General features: G+C 37.0%; 1 protein-coding gene across 1 annotated transcript in view; it reads left to right on the top strand.

The window, feature by feature from the left end:
- ADAMTS20 (ADAM metallopeptidase with thrombospondin type 1 motif 20) overlaps positions 1 to 21,226 on the top strand; it is a gene marked incomplete at both ends in the record, with an annotated part of 194,289 nt that overhangs the window by 7,294 nt on the left and 165,769 nt on the right. The window contains one exon of the mRNA XM_082850890.1: positions 9,832 to 9,994. Within this exon, the coding sequence (XP_082707016.1) occupies positions 9,832 to 9,994 (163 nt within the window). The remainder of the gene's footprint in view (positions 1 to 9,831; positions 9,995 to 21,226) is intronic.

Here is a 21,226-nt window from a genome sequence, read left to right as displayed (position 1 = left end):
AATGTGGTTGCAGTGGCGAGAAGAGTTGGGTCCCTGTGGAAGGTGCACTATGAGACCAGTGGTTCTCAACTGGGGCAGTTTTGTCCCCCCGGGGAACATTTGGCAGAGTCTGGGGACACTCGGTTGTCACAGCTGTGCAGGGGGCAAGGGAAGCTACTGGCATCGGGTGGGTAGAGGCCAGGGATGTTGCTGAACATCCAACAATGCCCAGAATAGCCTCCTACAATGAAGAATTATCAAAATGTCAGTAGTGCTGAAGTTAAGCCACCTTGTAGGAGACCCATTAGAATTTTGGACCAGAAGAGCAGACAACCAAAATGGTTCTAATGACTCTGACTTAAATGACTGAGTGATCCTGTAGCCATTAACTAGGAAAGTTAGTAACAGGAGAGGTGCCAAGAAAGAGATACTTATTCTAGAAACATTTGTTTGATTCTCTCATAGGTTTACTTTAATCTTCATAATGGTTTGAATTTATATTTACTCTTCTTTTTGTCTAGAATGTCCTTTGCCTTAAACTCCTACTCATCTTTCCAGATCCATCCTGAGCCTTCTTTTCTTTGTCCCATCTTCTCTACAAAGAACTGACCAGGTTGTATACATATATCTTTGTTAAGTAACATTGCTTTATAACATTTTGACGATATATCATGAACATCTTTCCATTATATACCTACAGAGTAGTTCTTTATCATTTCTTACTGTTTTAAATTTCTAATTGTTATAATGACTTTGGGCTTTATGTCTCTGCAGATGTTTTAGTAAGAGGATGGCAGAGGCTGTCCTGAGAACCACTACCTGGACCCCACAGGTCAAAAAAACGTGGCCATTTCTTTGACAGTTCTCTCCACTTTTAGTGAGTTCATGTGACCTCAAACATACCTCAGTGCCTACAAAAAAGAGAAATGTTACAGAATTCACTCCTTGTTAGTGATGTTGCTGGGACACTATTTATGTAGCTGAATCATTTGGCTGCACGAATCTCGGGTAGATGAGTCCAGAGTCTGTCTTATTTTCTTGATCCTCATGGGTAGGGGTGTGGTGAGAGAGCAGTGTCTTTTTAGGTGAGTATCAGCAATGTTTCCTCTCACATTTATACTGGAGATCTGGAATTGCCCTGTGGAATGGGGAATAAAGAATGCTACTAGAGGGGAGAAGACTCTCTTTTCAAAAACTTTGCAATGAATCTTCTGCTTTAGGCTTCTGTGGCCAATTACATATTCTTCATATCATCGATTCATTCATTCAATGTGTGCTTATGTATAATACGCTATTTCCTATGTGTGGTCAGTGGTGTTATAATGAGGAACTGTCAGGGGAAAATATCTTTTGCATTGAACAGAGTACCCTAAAATAAAGATGAATCTCAGAGTTAATCTTCATGACCTTTTATTACATAACACTTACCCTCTGCTTAGGGTAAAAAAGGGTAGCTGTAACATTTGTGTTTTTAGTGGAGACTTTTCCATCCTATATCAAACTATACTCACTTTCAAAACAGTTACTGACATCATTTTAACACACATTGTCTTTCTAAGGAAGTTAGGTAGATAGCATTATTTGTTTCGTTTTATAAGTCATGGAACTGAGGTTTGAGATATGAAGTGGCTTGCCCAAGATTCCATGAGTGCAGACCCAGGACTCATACTCAGGCTTTCTTATTACAAATAGCATCAAACTGATTCTAATATGACATATGTTTAAAGATTGAGAAACTAAACATTTTAGTCTTCATGGTAGTAATTACCAGTGATTCAGTCCTTAAATGAAAATCCAATTTTATTAATAGTTGAGAGCAATCTGTTACTAAAATAAATTCTCAGTATTGGCTCTAAATAATTGCCTTGTTTAATAGTACCTTTATTTTGAACTAGTTCTATAGCCGCCAGTGCTTATGTGATAACTGTAAATGATTTGGGAAAAGAGTCCAAATGGTTTACATTTTGTGCTTGTTGTTTTTACCCTTTAATAAAATCTGAGAGTACATTATTATTGGTGGCTATAATACATGTGTTTGCCATGTATTTAGGGAAAAATATATGAATGAATGTCAAAATACTGAAATAAGAACAGTTTGGAAAAACTATTGTATAAAAATTCTCTAAACATAAAAATTTTGACCTATGAGAGTAAATTGGAACCAGTTGCATAATCACTTGCTGCCTTGGCAAATGGAAGATCATTGCTTCAAGTAAATGGGAACCCTTTGCCCAAGTGAAAACTAGTTATGCTACTTTTAATAGTCATCAAAAGAAAGACTTTGGAATTTGATTGGCATTTCTCATGAATCAAATTGCAGTGCCCCTCCGCAGATAGGCAGGTTGCTAAAAATATGGCATGATCTAAATATAATTCTACGAACCACCTGTTTTATTAAGTCCTCCAATGCCTTACGAGGTTCCTTTCCAAGTTGAAAAAAAAATTAAGTGCTTCCTTAGGAGCCTTTAGGCAAAGCTCTAATATTTTTATTTTTTGAAGAGAAAGTCCTCTGCAGTGGGGTGGCTTATAGAAAAATGGCTGGAAGCAAAATGCTTTTAAGTCCTTCATTGATAAATACGGGCAAACCCCTTTGAGGACAAATTATTTTTTCTTGAAATTACTCTTTTAAGCATGAGGTTTTGTTGAAGAAAAGGCCTCTGAGTTATAAAGGCAGTATTATTAGCAGGCTAGAGTGTTCTAGCATGACTAAAGGAAGTGCTGATGGACTCGAAACAACTATATTCATCTTTCACATGAGAGTGCAGGTTGGACCCATGTGTGGGTTTATTGGAACATTATCATAGAAGTACCCCATAGTCAGAGTTTGATCCAAAAGGTATATAAAAAAAGTTTTCAAGGTATAGATATTTACAGTATTGTTTGGGGAAAGTGTGACATTATTCAAAATAGTTTTGGGATGAGTAACAAGCTGCCTCATTCCTTTGTATCTTTTACCAGGATGCTATCACATTTCTTCTGCTCAGCATGCTTTTTAAAAAAGGTAGAAAGTGATTTTTCCCCATGGGTCCATTTACTCAAGTTTCAAAAGTAGTCTTTGTTACCTCTAAGTATAGTTAATTATTTTTTCTGGGAAAGCAAAGCTGGAATTTTGGTATGTATTGAAAATAAGGGATTTGTAGTTATATTTGGAAAATAAACACTGGTAGAATGAATGAAATATGCTAGAGTATAGTATACTAGAAAAGTATCTAAGAAATAGATGAATTCTTTATAAATTTTTCTATTTTACAGACTAGAATTTCAGTATATCTGATGGAATTTCCTTAATTTTAAGCCTTTTAAAAATGTGTAATCCTAATATACTAGCACATTATGTAACCAAGAGCACCTACACAGTTTACTTTTCAGCATTAAAAGAAAACAAAATCATGTAACTATATCTCAGACAAGTCCCTAAACTATTGTAACTTAAGAATATTAGAGGGAAAAAAAAAGGATTACTAAAGGGTATATGGGAGGAAAATCAGGTACTTTACCATGTTACCAAAATGTTTATTTCGGGCTTCCCTGGTGGTGCAGTGGTAAAGAATCTGCCTGCCAATGCAGGGGACATGGGCTTGAGCCCTGGTCCGGGAAGATCCCACATGCCATGGAGCAACTAAGCCCATGAGGCACAACTACTGAAGCCCGTATGCCTAGAGCCCGGGCTCCGCACCAAGAGAAACCACCACAATGAGAAGCCCACGCACCGCAACGAAGAGTAGCCCCTGCTCGCTGCAACTAGAGAAAGCCCACGTGAAGCAACGAAGACCCAACACAGCCAAAAATAAAATAAATAGATAAATTTATTTAAAAAAATGTTTATTTCTACAGATATGTGTTGAGTGCCTGCTACGTCTCAGGCAGTGTTTTAGGTTTGGGAACTGTAAAAATAGTAAAGCCTTTGGTACCTTTAAGGAGAGGTTGATGTGGTAATAATTATGAACGTAAAGAAGAATTTATGACTATAATTGCCCTAATCATTTAAACAGCTTGCAGTGACTATTCAGTTCAAATAGTGATTTACATATGCTCTTTCCAATGGAATTTAAAGCAACAATTTCAAAGTTATTATCCCTAAATAATTTAAAGATAATTAAGAAATGAAAATGAAGCCTCATTCACTGAAACTGTGCTTATCATAGCATCCATAATTTAGTTATTCATTTCTGAATTGGTTTTTCACAGAAATACGCTTTTCTAAGTGGAAACTTGCCAAGTTTTACATGTAGGTAAATGTACCTTTGTGTATTTGGAGGCGTGGTGAGTGCTTTCCAGTGTCAAGCATAATGAGTGCAGCCTGCCCCTACCTGTTGAGCTTCTGCTGTGTATCCCCTTGTTGGCAAAGTTTCAGCCTCACTGTTCTCTGTCACTTGAACCTGCCAAGCTTTCCCCGTCACTGGGCCTTTCAGTCACCGCTCTCCTGTTTGCAGTGTTCTCCCAGAGTTTTCCATGGCTCCCCCCTCGTTATTCTAGCCTCAGCCTAGAGTGCCTCCCCCCACCCTCTGGGATTCTCTGTCTCCTTGCCTTATTTTCTTTATTGTACTTGTTACCACCAGGCATATTACATTTTTATTATCTGTCTTTTCCCATGTAAGTATGAATTCTTGGAGGGCAGGGATTTCGTCATGCTCACCTCTGTATCTCTGGCCCCTAGAACTCTGCCTACTCATTAAGTAGTTTTCAGCTGTCTTGTAGGGTTTATCAGAATTGGCGTATGATCCCTAGCACGGTGCATTGGGTTAAGGCACGAACTGTGGAGCCAGCCTAACTGGGTTCACATCTTGGTCCTGTCACTTACTAGGTGTAAGACTTGGACAAGGTACTTAACCTCACTCTTCCTCATTCATCTCACCTGTAAAGTGGGGATAATAATAACTTACCTCAGTTATTATTAGGTGGAAATAAATTATAAGTGTATATGAATGATGTCTGCTGTATAGATCCGAGTTAGCTATTGAAATTATGATTAATGCCTACCCTCGATGTTTTAGCCTCACCAAACTAGAGAAAGAGATTTATTGATCAGAGCTGACCATTTGAGGGATTCTTTCCACTCTCTTGACTACCAGTGGGTGCAAGTTCTTTCTGTTTCATCCCTTGCTGTCTTAGCAGCTGCACAAAGATATTATTTAATCTTCTGAAGTTATCGCTTTGACTCTCCTTCCTCCTCCCATTTCTCTTCAAACCTCTTGATAATTCACCAGTGGAGCCCTTCTCAGAATGTTTTCAAGTGCCTAAGATAAACTACAAAATAAACCAATTTTATTGAAATACAGTTATCAGGATATTAAAATAATTATGTAAAATTTTACCTATTATCACATTAAATAAGATCTAATGGCAGATCTAATAACACAGTTGTTGAGCATAAACAATATTTTGAGATCTCAAACATCTTCACGTGATGAAAATATCTGCTCTCCACTGGCAACATCACTGGGATTTGTTGCCTACATTCACAGTTGAAGAAATTTCTAACTTTCAGTTATAGGTTCATAATAATAAAAATGCAATTTTTTTCTCACCTGCTTATGGACTCTTTTTATTATAACATCCCTACATTCAAGAGTTCATATTCTAGCTCCAGCTTGCGTGTCCAGATTTGTCCTACTTCTCTGCTCAACATAAGCTGAGTTTACAAAAAGTAGGAAATAATCTGTTTCTTGGTTTAACAGATATTTATTGTGTACCACGCTGGCTGTGTGTCAGGTACTGTATAAGGCAATGTAAATTCAGGGCTAGGTCTCTTCCTGTATGAAGCCTGTCTAATGAGGGAGAACAGTTATAAATAGCAAACGAATATATAAATACAACATTGTAAGTGCTCTGAAGAAGTCAAACAGTAGTAAACTCTAAAAAAGTAATTATTTTCAGGATTAGGGGTAGGGATGTGGTTACCTAGTTAGCTGGTAAAGGAAAAACTTTCTGGGTAGCTGCTATTTGAAGCTGAGACTTGAACGATGAGATGGAGTCCACCAGGCAGGGGGCTGTGGCAGGAATATGAGGTGAAGGGTGGGAATTGGGAACAGTGTATATGAAGTACCTGAAGTGAAAAGGATGCTATACCTAGTCCATCCTGAATCCATCTGCTTTCTCCCACCTCTACCTGTACTGTTTCTAATGAATCCTTCTAGCATTTCTTCCAGGCAAATAGAAATATTCGGTTTTTTTTCCTTCCTTTATTACACAAATGGTAGTATACTATACATCCTGTTTTACAGTTTTATATTTTGGTATAATAATTGTATTGGAGGTCTTTCCATATCACTACATAAAATGTTTATTCTTTTTTGTCTATAACAAGATATTCCATTATATGGTTATACCATAGTTTATGTAAATATACTTTAACAGTGGACTATTGAATTGGTTCCAATATTTTGCTGTTAAAAACAGTGCTGTAGTTAGTAACCTTAATTATGTTAGCTCAACATGTGTGGAAATGTACAGTATCTGTAGGATAAATTTTCAAAAGGGGAATTGCTGTGTTAAAGAACAAACACATTTGTAGTTGCCATAGATATTGCTAAATGCTTTGCATTGTGATTGCACTAATTTACATTTTCAACGGCTGTGTATCAGAGTGCCCATTTTTCCACAGACACATTTGAAGTATGTTATAAAACATTTAGAATTTTGCCAGTCTCATAGGTGAAAATGGTTTCTCAGTTTAGTATTAATTTCTGTTCTTCCTGAGTGAAGTTTAACATTTTTTTAATGGGTTTTGAGTCATGGTTAGAATGACCTTCCCTATTCCAAAGTGAAAGGGGCATTCTCTCATGTTACCTTCTAGTGCTGACAGTTTTATTTCAAAAGTTTACATCACTGACCCTTTGGAATTTATTCTGTGTGGGATGTATCCAAATTATTTTGTCCAGATGTCCACATGTCACAATCTATTTATTAAATATACTCTTTCCTCATTGATTTGAGATGCAGTCTATATACTAATAATACTAAGTCCTATGGTTTAGGATTTATTGCTTGCCTTTCTTTTCAGTTCATTGGTCCGTTGGTCTCCTCACATGCCAGCATTGGAGTATTTAACTAATGTGGCTTTGTAATATTTTAACATCTTATAGTGCTAGTCCCACCTCACTGTTTTCTTATAATTATCTTGGTTATTTCTTTTTTCTGTATGTACTTTGGAAGCAGTTTACATGTTAAAAAATCTGTTGGTATTTTTTTGAGATCTTGTTATATTGAGGAACATGGCAAGTGGTTTCTAAGTTCTCTTCCTTTGTTCTCCAGTAGACCTTTGACATTTTACAGGAATCTGACAAATTTGTTTTATTCCTGGGCATTTAACCTTTTTTTTTGTAAATTGGATTGCTTCTTCCATAGTATCTTCTCACTGTTTTTTATACACATGAATATTATTGAAGCCTGTGTATTTTCTCACTGAATTCACTTAGTTCTTATAGTAGTTTTTCAGTTAGTTCTTATTTGTTAAGGTATACACTGATGTTACCTATGAAGATGAAAGTTTTAACTCTTCCTTTCCAATTTTATGTTTCTAATCTTTTACCTAATTCTGTTGTCTAGGACAGGTGATACTGGGCATTCTTATATTCCTGATCTAAGTGGGAATGCCTTGCATGTATCTTTGTTATGCATGATACTGTCTTTGGGCTGTGATAGAGTTTATCTTGTGAAGGTAGCATCTACCTATTTATATTTTATTGATATTTTTAAGATCAAGAATGTTTGGTGATTTTTTTCAAAAGACGTGATTTTTTTTCCATTTGTGTAAGTGGTGATGATGAATTAAGATTTCCAATATTGAGCCATAGTTACATTCTTATGATAAACTTCACCTCGTCGTATATTTTTCACACATTACTGACTTTTGTTTGTTAATACAGTTTCGGACTTTTAGCTTGATATTCATATGTGAGCTTGTCCTGTATTTGTTTTGTTTTTCTGGGTGGTGGTTTTGCTTTGTGCTGTCTTTACTAGGCTTTGCTATATGTTTGCACTAGCTTCATAAAAATAACTTGGATTTTTTTTCATTTTTGGGAACAGTTCAAATAACAATGGAATTATCTGCTCTTTCAAGGTTTGGTGGAATTCCTCTATGAAATCATCAAGGCCAGGAGTTTTTGTGATGTAACTCTGACATCTTTTTCTATTGTTTGGTAGAAAAGGGGTCTGTTTGGATTTTTAACATTTCTGGAGTCATTTTGGTAAATATTATTTTCCCAGAAAATTATCTCTATCATAAGTTCTCCCTCTCACTGTCTGTTTTTCTGCTTTCCTCAGGCATTCGCATCTGGTAATCTTTCTCTTCCAACTGCTATACCATCACTGTCACCATAATTCAGGTTTTGTTACCTCTCTTCTGGGCTATAGCCTCTATCTTATAACTGCTAGTATTCTACCATACAGTGTCACTAGATTAAATTCCATGTCTTACAGTCTTATTCATTCCTTTAATATATGTTATCCAATATCCGCTATGTGGTAGGCATGACAGACATGCAGAGAAGAATACAGTCAAAGCTCTACTCTCATGGACTTATGTTAGTGGATGGTATCAGACAAGAAACAAATATAAATAATAATCTCTCAGGTAGTGATAAGCATTATGGAGAAAAATGAAACTGGATAGTGGGGATAGACATAGGAGGCTGGGTAACATTTTTAAATAGGGTCATGAATGTTGAGTAGGGACCTGAAACAAGTGATAGTGGGAGTGATCAGGGAAAAAAGTGCTTGAGGCAGGTTTAGAAAGTGCAAAGGTCCTGAGGTGAGAGAATATTTGTCATGTTTGAGGAATAGCAAAGACATCAGGAATGGAGCTGTAGAATGAGCCAAGGTAGAATGGGAGAAGGTGAAGTCAGAACTGTTGGTCATCTGTGTGCTTGGAGGGGCCGGGTGGTGCAAAGGGGTGAGCAGATCACGCAGGACATTGTGGACCATGGTAAGGAATTTGAATCTTACTGAATGACGTGAAAAGTCATGTTACTGTTTTGTATTTGTTTTTTTGATTTGAGAGCAACGTGATCTAGACTTAAAAATTACTGTGACTCCTCTGTAGAGACAATAGAGGGCTATTGATTTAGTTCAGAAAGGAGAGAAAGTTAGGTTAGATCATGGGTGTAGTGATAAAATTTGGGAGAAGTGGTTGGATTTCAGTTATACCTTGAAGGTTGAGCCATTTACATTTGCAGATGAATTGAATGTGGGATTTGAGAGAGACCCATCCTTGGTTTCCCTCTAAGGATTTTTGTCCTAAGCTATCTGAATAATACTGTTGCCATTTACTGAGGAGGGAGCATCGAAGAAATAGCAGGTTTGGACTGAAAAGGAAGAGTTTGTCTTTGGACATGTTGAGGTTGAGAATACTACTAGGAAGTGTCAAAAAAGCAAGTTGGATATTGGATTCTGGAATTCAGGAGACAGGTCTTCGAGAAAACTCTTCAATGTCTCCTCATTGCTTACAAATTCTGAATTGCTAGCGTCACATTCAAGATCTTTTATCTGACCCCAGCCTTCCTTTTAAGTGTTGTCTCACTCTATTACCTTACATAGACCAAGCCAAAGAGGCTTTCTTACTTCTAGAATGTGCTAAGCCTTTGGCCATTTTAATGCCTTTGCCTATGCTATTCTTTATACCTGGAATACCTGTCATTTCACCTTGGTTTACTGGAATATTATCCAGTCTCCGTGACTTTATCCATAAGAGGGAGAAGTGAGCCAGGAAAGAAACATTATGTTTAGTTGATGCCATTTAGTGAATGAACTCCTGGCTGTCTTGTTTCTGTGCTCTCACTTTAACCTGTGGCACAGCGTGCTTTCTCTGCTTAGTGACAGAAGAAAATTAATTTTTATTTTCTTTATTTCCAGATGGGAACATTTAAAGCACATGATGGTGAATATTTCTTAGAACCTATAATGAAGGCAGATGGGAGTGAACATGAAGATGATCATAACAAGCTACATCTTATATACAGACAGGAATTAAAGAGGAACTATTTCCTGCAGTCTCACAAGCCTTGTGAAGTTTCAGGTAAACTATGAAGTAAAACTCTTTACAGTAAAAATATGATACTATTTAAATCTTTTTCAGGTTAGAATTTACATATTTTCCTTAAATATTGATATATATGATATTTTAAATAAATTTTCTTGACCTGTAAGGATCCATTAGAAATTATCTGTAGAGAATTTTGTTGTAGACTAAATTTGAATCCAAAAATGTGTTCAGTAGAGTTGACCCTTGAACAGCATGTTGGATAGGGGCACTGACGCCCTCACAGTTGGAAATACATGTATAACTTTATAGTCAGCCCTCCTTATATTCAGTTTTCCATCCATGGATTCAAACAGCCATGATCATGTAGTACTGTAGTACAAATTTAGTGAAAAAAACTGACATAAGTGGACCCGTGCAATTCTAACCCGTGTTGTTCAAGGGTCCACTGTATCCGAGATTTGTAGCAAAAAATCAGAAAACTTTTATTTCAGTCTGTTAGTCACAGTAGTATGATTTTTCTCAGCAGAATTTTACATGATTAAAAAAACTGAACCTAAGTAACAATAACATGTTGCTCGATTTTGCATGCTTTTAAATTTGCATGAAGGAAGCATTGCAGATCATTTTCTGGGACTTTTTTGCTTAGCATTGTTTCTGAGGTTCATCCACATGGTACATGTAGCAGCTGTTCATTTTCATTGCTGAGTATATCACAGTTCACATATCCATTTTCCTGTTGATGAGCTTTTGGGTTATTTGCAGTTTTTTGCTATTATAAACAATGCTGCTGTGAAATTTTTTGTCCTCATCTCCTGTGTTTGAGTCTTTCCAAAGTATGCACATAGATACTAGAGAATTCCACATTGTTTTGCAAAGTGGTTTTTATCAGTTTATATTTTCAGCAATATATGAGAGAGATGTGTTTTTTTTCATTATTTCCTATAAAATTCAGACTAATGATTTATCATAGATCAGAATCTAGGAATTGCCAGTTTCTATAAAGTGTAAGTCTCTTGCTAGTAGAATACTTGTACATTGCATAGAAGTTGTCTTAAGAGTTGTGTCCATATAGGTACATGAATCTTCACTGTATCATTTTGTCACTCTGTCACCCTATGAAGAATGGAGACAAGCACCTGCAGTTATCATCAAAGTACAAAATCTAGACAAAAGAGTGGGATTAGAAAGGATTTATTTGAGATTGTAGGTGTCCATAAACTATAGTTCCAAACACTGCGATGCCATCTGTTTTGGGATATAATGATATGTAGGCCTTTGAAGGTTTTCCCTGGGAATGCACTTCTTAACCTTTGCTATTATAGGAGTGCCATTTTGGAGTGGTTCTCACTGTGTCTAAGGCCGTGTTTTAAATCTATTGACACAATAGATGCCTTTCTTATGCTTTTAATATGAGCATAAGGGTTTCATTTTTGTGGCTTCAAAGAAAACACAAATGGGTACAGCTCCACAATAGAATTCTACAGAAGGCAGCTTATGCTTGTTCTGATCTACCATTCAGGAGCAGCTTGTTTAATGAATTGTTTAGCTTCTTAAGAAGAAAGCCACCAAGTAGACACTCTGAATGCATAAATGTTTCACATAATGATATGCAAGGTTTTGCATTCACAGTCAGTGTTCATTATCAGAAAGAGAATGGTTCAAGAAAAGCCAGGCCCTTTTGTTTAAAAAACCAAAAAACTTATACTAAGTTAGATTTATTATTTATTTAAAGCTACAAATAACAAGCAAGTAGAAAGCTATGGGATTTACTTTTAATCATGATATTATTTCCCACAACATTTATCTACTAAAATGTTAAAAGTAGTATCATTCTTTTCAGTTCTTAAATTACCTACATTTTTAGGTATAATTGACATGCATATTTTTAATCACTAAAAAAGGCAATCAATTAGTGGCCTAAATACTTACCTGTTAATCATCATCTTGTTAGTAAAAATGGAGAGTTATAAATGTAATTAGTAAAATGTTATCAAAGGCTTTTTTCTTCTTCCCCAGTTCACACATTGTTGTTCAGAAATACTTGCAGAATCTTACGTATTCTAAAGGTAAACCTTCATTCAGGAGAATTCTTCAAATAGGTAGGCCTAAAGATTTAGCGCTTGAACCAAAAGGATTAATTGGAAAAGGAAAGGTCATTTTCCCCCCATATTTCTATTGATTTTAATTCATTACAACCCTAAAATGTTGTAATTCATAGTGACTTCAGCCTTGATGTATTAGATTAAGTTGTTTTTAACATCAGATTTCACCATGTGCCTTGAGGCCATACGAATTATATTTGGTAGCCAAACCTAAGCCTTTGTGGGTGCCAGGTTCCCAGGTAGACATCAGACTTAGTCTAAGTAAAATCCAGTGGAAATAGCAAAACAAGCCCATAAAACCCATGAAATGAACAAACAACCACATAGTAACAAAATTAAAACCCAAGGGAGAGGGAAGCCCTGAAAAGCCTGACAGGAATGAAAATAAACTTCTGGATTCTGTTAAGTGTGGTTCTGCTGTTGTTTATCCTCCAAGGGGGATCAGAGCTGGTCTGTGTTCTTCAAGGGACCCGGTGAGCCTTGCTCCCTTTCTCCCATTGCAAATTTATTCATTGAGTCCTTAATATATATAAAGGAGGGAACTGGGTAAGACTTGAGTGTTTCTCTTCATTTAGGTTCTCCAAGCCCAATGGGTACAAAAGAACACAAAAACAGAAAAATTGCAAAACTGAGTGGAGGCTGCCCTACCTGTGTTAGGAGCAGATCAAGCGGCTGAGCAACAAAAATTGCCCTGGGTTTCACCAAGGAGGTGACATTTAAACCATTTAATTTTCACTATGAAGGATTTATCGGTATTTTCTAAGAAGAAAAAAAAAAGGAGGATGGGCTTATATTAAAACATCTGCGGGATTTGTTTTAGTTAAGTATGCTAAGAAGACAGACATAGAGATAACTGCCTTTGAAAGAAGAGTTTGTTACTTACAGTCCCCAAGAGATGGGGACATGCCCCCCTGGGTCTCATGGAGAAGCACCCAGCTTGGTCAGGAGGTGAAGGAGGGAGGGAAAAGCATGGGCAAAAGCTTTGTTTCTGCGGTGATGGGAAGTTGTTACACAGGGTGTCTCCTGTTGGGCAGGAAGTGAACCACTGATCACAATTTGTGGTTTGTGGTCGGAAGGTTCGTAATACGGTTTCAGTGTGCTTGTTGAAAGCTGGACTGTGGCGGACATATAAACATCTTTGGCTGTTAGTTTGGTCCTGTGATTAATGCCAACTCATCAGTTACAAAAACTACAGCAGTTGGTTAGGACAGACCTCTAGATAAAGGGGAATAATATTTGTGTTTTCAGCGTCCTGATGTGTGTGAAGGAGAGTGTAGGTGGTAAGGGAAGATGAGGCCGTGAAGGCACACAGGCTGACCGAAAGGGCTCCAGGGTCTTGTAGGCTATTCCATAAGCCCTGGGCAAATGAAGAACTTCCAAAACAGAGACATCCTCTCTTATAACGTATTACTCAGCTGGCAGATTATTTTTAAAGATAACTTTGGATTTGAATAAGAAAAGACTGAAGGCAGAAAGACCGAATCCAAGAAGGCAGCTCTCTTGTCAACAAAGGACGTGTCAAACAAGTAAAGTGCACGTAAAGAATAAATTAAAGATGATTTCCTTAACGCATTTCCTTCAATTTTGATGATACGGTAAAGATTTTTTTTTTTTTGTGAGTGATCAATTTGGATATTTCTGTGAATGTCTGAGAATTGTCTTCTTAATAAAATTATATTTAGATATAGATGATTTCCCTTTCCTTTAAAGATAATTAATCGGCATGTGTTTGGGGAAACCCAGAGGTATCTTTAGTGTCAGCAGAAGCCACGGTTCACTTAGTAGGCTGGGAGTCAGGGAACAGAGTTCTACTTCTGGCTCTCTAACTGACTTTGAGACCTTAACCTCTCTGGGTCTTAACCGAGAGTAGGTAGTGAATGGCTGATGAATTTAATAGTTCCTATTTAAGTCAAGTTTAGGAGTTTCTATCTTAGACACCTCACAGATACAGGAACGCAGTTACCAGAAATGAGTGAAGTGAGGTGTCCTTAGGGCAGTGGAATAGACATGCTTCTTGCAAAAGGTGCATTGGAAGTGTGGGACCATTATTACCAGATCCTTTGTATCTTACAGAGAAGCTGAAAATCTAAGATTTTTTTTAAGTGGGGGAAAAAGTTAGAAACATGAGAGCTGAATTTGGCCTGTTGGCTGCCAGTTTGCAATCGTTTAATGATTTCTAAGGTTCCTGACATTTATAACATTTTATAAATTTGTGGGTAGAGAAGGAGGTGCCATTAATCTAGGAAGAGAGGATTGTAAATATGGCCGTGACAATGGCCAATATTTTGAACTAATAACTTGTTAATGGTATTTTTAAGAGTCAGCTCAAGCTTCTAAATATTTATAGAAATGACTATAGAGATGTTACTCATTTGCCCACCCTCTATTAAAACTACTCTCTCAAAGATCTCTTATGAGCTTCTACTTGCCAAAAGCAATCATCTCTCTCAGGCTTACTGTTACGTCATTTGGGGGGATTATTTCTCACTCTTGATCAACTTTGGCTTCTCTGACACACTCTGTGTCCATCTTTGCTGCTTTTCTTTCTTACCTTTCTTCCCGTTTCAGTTCCTGGTCGTCGTTACTTTACCATCTTCTAAGGTAAACATTTTTTAAAAGTGCTCTTCTTGGCCACCAGTTTACACAATTTCTTATATAGTCTGTGATTTTTTGTACTTCTCTAATTTTAACTACTAACTTAAACGTTAGAGAACTTAAAAATGTTTATATTCAGCTCGTCTTGAGATGAAATCTCAGGTTTACAACTGCGTGATGCTGATGTTTTCTTGGATGTCCCAGCGGCATCTTAGACTCAATACATCTAAATCCGAAGCCATTCTCTCTTCTATCTCGCTCTTCGCCTGCACCCCCAAAAGAAGCCTTTATTCTTTTGGTGTCCAAATTTATGTTTAAATCAAGCACATGCTGTAGTGGAAACTTAACAAGTATTGCTTTTTAAAGCCTTATTCAATTAACTAGAAAAGACTGATTTATATTTGAATAACAAATTATTTGCCTCACCCACTCAGGTTTTCCTGTTTTGCTTTATTTGTTCATCAGTATTCTAAAGTGCATGAAAGTAGAGTACTATTTTCCTAAGTGGCTATTCTTCAGTCTTATTGTACTAGTAATGTTCTTAAGTTAAATTTCATCCCAAACCAAAGAAATACCCTAAACTGTGAAATTTGACCTATTAAGATTTTGAGACTGTGAATGCTATGGAATAGAAGATACATATATATGGTTCTGTGCTTTTCAAAGCACTCTTCATAGTCATATGTCACTGATCCTTAGAGTAATTCTGAGCGATAATCATCCTCAACTTATGCATGTTTTCTGTGAGGGGAAGACCTCGTGGTGCTGTGACAATTGTTTGTTCCACACGCACAGGGTTATTTTATTAGCTGACCTGTTTTGCCAGTTGTGTGCTCTGCTTTGCCATGATTGTGAAATGTGCGTGTATTTAAGTATGCATTCCAAAGAGAAGAATCAGTCTGCTATACTTGATGCTTATTTTGTGTTGCATTATTAGGCCTGTGGCAATTCCCAGAGCTTTGAAGTCCTATTTTATTTGTGAAGTCTTGTGTTATCTAGTTTTACTTATAGTGAAGTTAATGATTCCCACATTGGGTGAATTGTGTGAAATGGGCAAATGAGGAAGGGAACCAATATGTTAGGAACCAGAAGGTATGTTTATCCAGTCTGTCAGGTGTATTTTGAAATGTATATATCACTATAGGTAACTGAAATCCTCTATATTTTAACTGTGGTAACAATAGTTCTTTCCAGGAAGGACTACCCGAAAACTACATACTCTTTAGAATTAAACAGTTTTTAAAAATCTTCCTTTCTCTGTATTGGGATTACATATTTCATACTATATCCTTAAACTGGAGAATGTCTTGCTGGTAGAAATAATGATTCATTCTTCTAGTTTTGAAGCATAGTTTTTTTTCTTGATGTTGTTTCTGTACTAGCTTGGGAATGAATGGGGAGAATTGTGATTCTTGAGGTAGAAGAGAAACTATTATAGTTATAACCCCTGATTGGAGAGTAAGCTACATCAGAGTCTTAAATATAATAGTGCCAAACCACTTCTCATATTTCTGTTAAGATTTGATTACATCTCACTGTAAAATTTGAGCTTCTTGTTTGTTGCTAGGAATCCTGATGTCAACTTGTTCTGCTTCATGTGTTCATGAAATCTACTGTTGAGGTGGGAATGAGATTATTAATCCTTCTTTGAAATGTACTGTGCATGTGTGTTTCTCTTCCACCTCCATTAAGAACTTTTCCGTCTTTGCTTTAGATTGGTCTACTTCTTGTTTTGAAATTCCTTGTAGGGATTTTAGTCACTTTGCAACTTGGTAAATTTTCTATGTGTTTTAACTTGACAGTAATATAAGCCTCACTGCTAGAATTGGATACATCTCCATTTTCCCTTTCTTACAGCAGTGCTTGTTCTTCGTGATCTGTCTACCACCTTGTATTTTCTTTGGCTTCTTTCATACTTAATCACATGTTCTTTAAGAAGTTTTCTCATTAATGTTTCCTGTACAATGAGACGTGTCTCCTCAAATTTTTTTTTAAAAAAAATCCCTTTGCTCTAAGTAGAAGTTTATTTAGATGCTCTTTACTTACAGAGATAAAAATGTGAATGGAGTCATTAGTTTTTAGCTCTTTTACTAATTGTATCTTATTACATGTTCTTGCTTTACTAAAAATTGCTATTCATTTTACTTATAATTAGCATCTTAATTCATTCTCCTGTGGTTAATGTACCTACTCATGATTTTGTAAGACTAAGAACACAGGCTTCTGAATGTCCCATAGAATGTCTCACAATTTAGGGGCTACTCTATTTATTCTGCACATAATTAACACTGTCTTGCATTGTTTTAAAATTTCTTATGTGCTCTGTTATCCTACCTCTCAGTTTTAAGATTCTTTGTTTATGCTCCTTAAAGTAAAAGGTTACATTTTATTTCCTTATTTACATTCCTCACAGCAACTAATACTATTGAAATATATTATGCATATAATAAATGCTGTGTAAATAGTTGAGGAATTGTTAGTACTAAAATAACCGCTTACAGGTAGGCGTGTAAGATGAGGTTCATTCAGAAGATGATTTGGGGCCTCATAGAAAGAGAACCTAACTCAGATATGGAAGTCATGGAAGCTTACTGGAGAAAATAACTCATTATCTGAGACTCAAAAGAAGAGTAGGGATTAGTCAGGGAGAGAGTGAGAAGTATCTCATATGGAAGCAACAGCATGTATAAACACCTGGAGATGAGGCAGTACTAGAACCATGTGGGAACTATAAGTAATTAGTAAAAACTGTGGGATGCCAGGAGATGGTGAGATGACCTGATGCTGGGGAGGTCAGCAGGGGAAAGTTCGTGAAGGTCAGTGTAAACCTGGATTAGGTGTTTGGGCTTTAACTCAGCACCCATCCAGTAGATATTGGGAGTCGTCTCCCCTAGTAGTTCAAACAAAGTTCCCGGTATAGGGTCTGATTATTTTGTTTGACCTGACTTGGCCTGAGTTAATTGCTGTTATTGGAGACAGAGCTGTAATCAGCCACACCCACCCTGGTGGTGGGGTCAGATCACTGTAACTGTAACTATAGACTAAGTGGATGGACAGGGATAGATACCCAAAGAGAAATTGGGGACTGTTGTAAGAAGTTAGGTGAATAAATGCTGGGTAGAGAAAACCATAACATGCAGAAACACGGGATGGACAGTTGTGATATTGGGGTTAGAAAAATTGTGTTTGACGAGCTTTTGAGCACTGCAAAAGGAGATGCCAACAACTGATAAGTACAGAATGAAGGAGTTATTTCTGACATTAATGGGTTAGTAGCTGAACTTCATGTTGAAAGACATAGAATGTGTAGAGGACTGAGTTATTAATAGCTAAAATACAGGCTATGGTACAAGAAAGAGAACTGGTAATATTATTCTTAGTGTAACACTGTCCAGAATTTTCAGTTACCTCATTTTTTCCACTGTCAGAAAATTCAATAATTTCACATATATTCTAGCAAACTTGGATTATCTGACCACACCTCTGTTTTTTATTTTGGGGTTGGAGAGAATGCAAATAGAAAGACTAGCCTAATATTCAGGTTGTGACTTTCAAAATTGGTGCCACAAGAAAATAGAAGAAATTTCTGAATCCTTTATCTTTTACTCTAGTAGTATATCCACTGCTAGCCCTAGAGGACTCCGTTTATAGTTCAGCTGGAAAGAGAAAATGTATGGTGTAGGGTCAATAAATAAAAAGCCTGCCCTTTCTGTTTCCCATCTCGTGGTGTGCCAGGAGAAGAAAGGACAATAAAAAAGAAAGAAGAGTGTCGTCGTGAAGTGTGTGTGGGCAGGTTTTCCCTGCTCCACGTTCTGGGGTGGGGTTGAATTTAATAAGTGGAGAAGAAGGCTGACTGCTAAGAGGAGACTCAGGTCCTTGTTCTACATCAATAACTCTGGAGGATGAGGTCTCAATTTTACCCTAACATGGGTTTGTTTATTCATTGGTTCATTCATTTATAAAATATTTATTGAGTACCTCCTTCACTGAAGCTACAAAGGTGCTGGGGCTGCATAACACGTACCATGACCAGCCTGTACAAGTACAGTTGCTGTGAGGGAGGGGGAGACGGTAGTAGGAGATGAAGCCAGCGTGGTAGTGGGAGGCTAGATCCTATAGTTGTAGGTGGATCCAGGTTGTGGGGCCTGAAGATTAAACAAAGGGCGCGGGGGGGGGGGGCTTCTTTAAGAAAAATAATAGAGAAATTGTGAATACAAAATTTCTAGGGTTCCTTCAAGGTCTTTGAAAGGGACTTCATAAGTGAGAGGTCAGAAGTTAACCTGTTTTAGGTTCATGGTGAACCCACCTCAACCTGTAGGACATTGTAAGTCACAGTAATGGCTTTGGCTTTAACTTTAACAGTGGAAACCACTGTAGGAGTTTGAACGTAGGAGTGACCTGATCAGCCTACGTTTTAAAGGGATCACTCAGATTGTTGTAAGGAATGCTGTAAGGCTAGCAGAAGGGCAGAAGCAAAGAGGGTTAGAGGCTATTGCAGTAATCATGTTGCTAAATGATGTCTTGAATTAGGGTGATAGCCATGAAGTTAGTGAGAAGTGGCCACATACTCTGTACATTTTATTTAATTAATTAATTTATTTATTAAACATCTTTATTGGAGTATAATTGCTTTACAGTGGTGTGTTAGTTTCTGCTTTATAACAAAGTGAATCAGCTATACATATATGCCCCATATCCCCTCCCTCTTGCATCTCCCTCCCTCCCACCCTCCCTATCCCACCCCTCTAGGTGGTCACAAAGCACCGAGCTGATCTCTCTGTGTTATGCGGCTGCTCCCCACTAGCTATCGATTTTACGTTTGGTAGTGTATATATGTCCATGCCACTCTCAGTTTCTCCCAGCTTACCCTTCCCCCTCCCCGTGTCCTCAAGTCCATTCTCTAGTAGGTCTGCATCTTTATTCCCATCCTGCCTCTAGGTTCTTCATGACCATTTTTTTTTTTTTAAGATTCCATATATATGTGTTAGCATACGGTATTTGTTTTTCTCTTTCTGACTTAACTTCATTCTGTATGACAGACTTTAGGTCTATCCACCTCACTACAGATAACTCACTTTTGTTTATTTTTATGGCTGAGTAATATTCCATTGTATATATGTGCCATATCTTCTTTATTCATTCATCTGTGGATGGACACTTAGGTTGCTTCCATGTCCTGGCTATTGTAAATAGAGCTGCAGTGAACACTGTGGTACATGACTCTTTTTGAATTATGGTTTTCTCAGGGTATATGCCCAGTACTGGGATTGCTGGGTCGTACGGTAGTTCTATTTTTAATTTTTTAAGGAACCTCCATACTGTTCTCCATAGTGGCTGTATCTATTCACATTCCCACCAACAGTGCAGGAGGATTCCCTTTTCTCCACACGCTCTCCAGCATTTATTGTTTGTAGATTCTTTGATGATAGCCATTCTGACTGGTGTGAGATGATATCTCATTGAGTTTTGATTTTCATTTCTCTAATGATTAATGATGTTGAACATTCTTTCATGTGCTTGTTGGCAATCTGTATATCTTCTTTGGAGAAATGTCTGTTTACGTCTTCTGCCCATTTTTGGATTGGGTTGTTTTTTTGTTATTGAGCTGCATGAGCTGCTTGTAAATTTTGGAGATTAATCCTTTGTCAGTTGCTTCATTTGCAAATATTTTCTCCCATTCAGAGGGTTGTCTTTTCATCTTGTTTATGGTTTCCTTTGCCGTGCAAAAGCTTTGAAGTTTAATTAGGTCCCATTTGTTTATTTTTGTTTTTATTTCCATTTCTCTAGGAGGTGGGTCAAAAAGGATTTTGCTATGATTTATGTCATAGAGTGTTCTGCCTATGTTTTCCTCTAAGAGTTTGATAGTGTCTGGCCATACATTTAGGTCTTTAATCCATTTTGAGTTTATTTTTGTGTATGGTGCTAGGGAATGTTCTAATTTCATTCTTTTATATGAAGCTGTCCAGTTTGCCCAGCACCACTTATTGAAGAGTTTGTCTTTTCTCCATTGTATATTCTTGTCTCCTTTATCAAAGATAAGGTGACCATATGTGCACGGGTTTATCTCTGGGCTTTCTATCCTGTTCCATTGATCTATATTTCTGTTTTTGTGCCAGTACCATACTGTCTAGATTACTGTAGTTTTGTAGTATACTCTGAAGTCAGGGAGCCTGATTCCTCCAGCTCCGTTTTTCTTTCTCAAGATTTCTTTGGCTATTTGGGGTCTTTTGTGTTTCCATACAAATTGTGAAATTTTTTGTTCTAGTTCTGTGAAAAATGCCAGTGGTGGTTTGATAGGGATTGCATTGAATCTGTAGATTGCTTTCGGTAGTATAGCCATTTTTGCAATGTTGATTCTTCCAGTCCAAGAACATGGTATATCTCTCCATTTGTATCATCTTTAATTTCTTTCATCAGTGTCTTATAGTTTTCTGCATACAGGTCTTTTGTCTCCTTAGGTAGGTTTATTCCTAGGTATTTTATTCTTTTTGTTGCAGTGGTAAATGGGAGTGTTTCTTAATTTCACCTTCAGATTTGTCATCATTAGTGTATAGGAATGCAAGAGATT

The sequence above is a fragment of the Leucopleurus acutus genome (assembly GCF_964270905.1).
Source record: "Leucopleurus acutus genome assembly, chromosome: 11".
In the NCBI taxonomy this organism is placed as follows: domain Eukaryota; kingdom Metazoa; phylum Chordata; class Mammalia; order Artiodactyla; family Delphinidae; genus Leucopleurus; species Leucopleurus acutus.
Note: the sequence above shows the minus strand (reverse complement) of the source record. Positions and strands in the feature narration are given on the sequence as shown.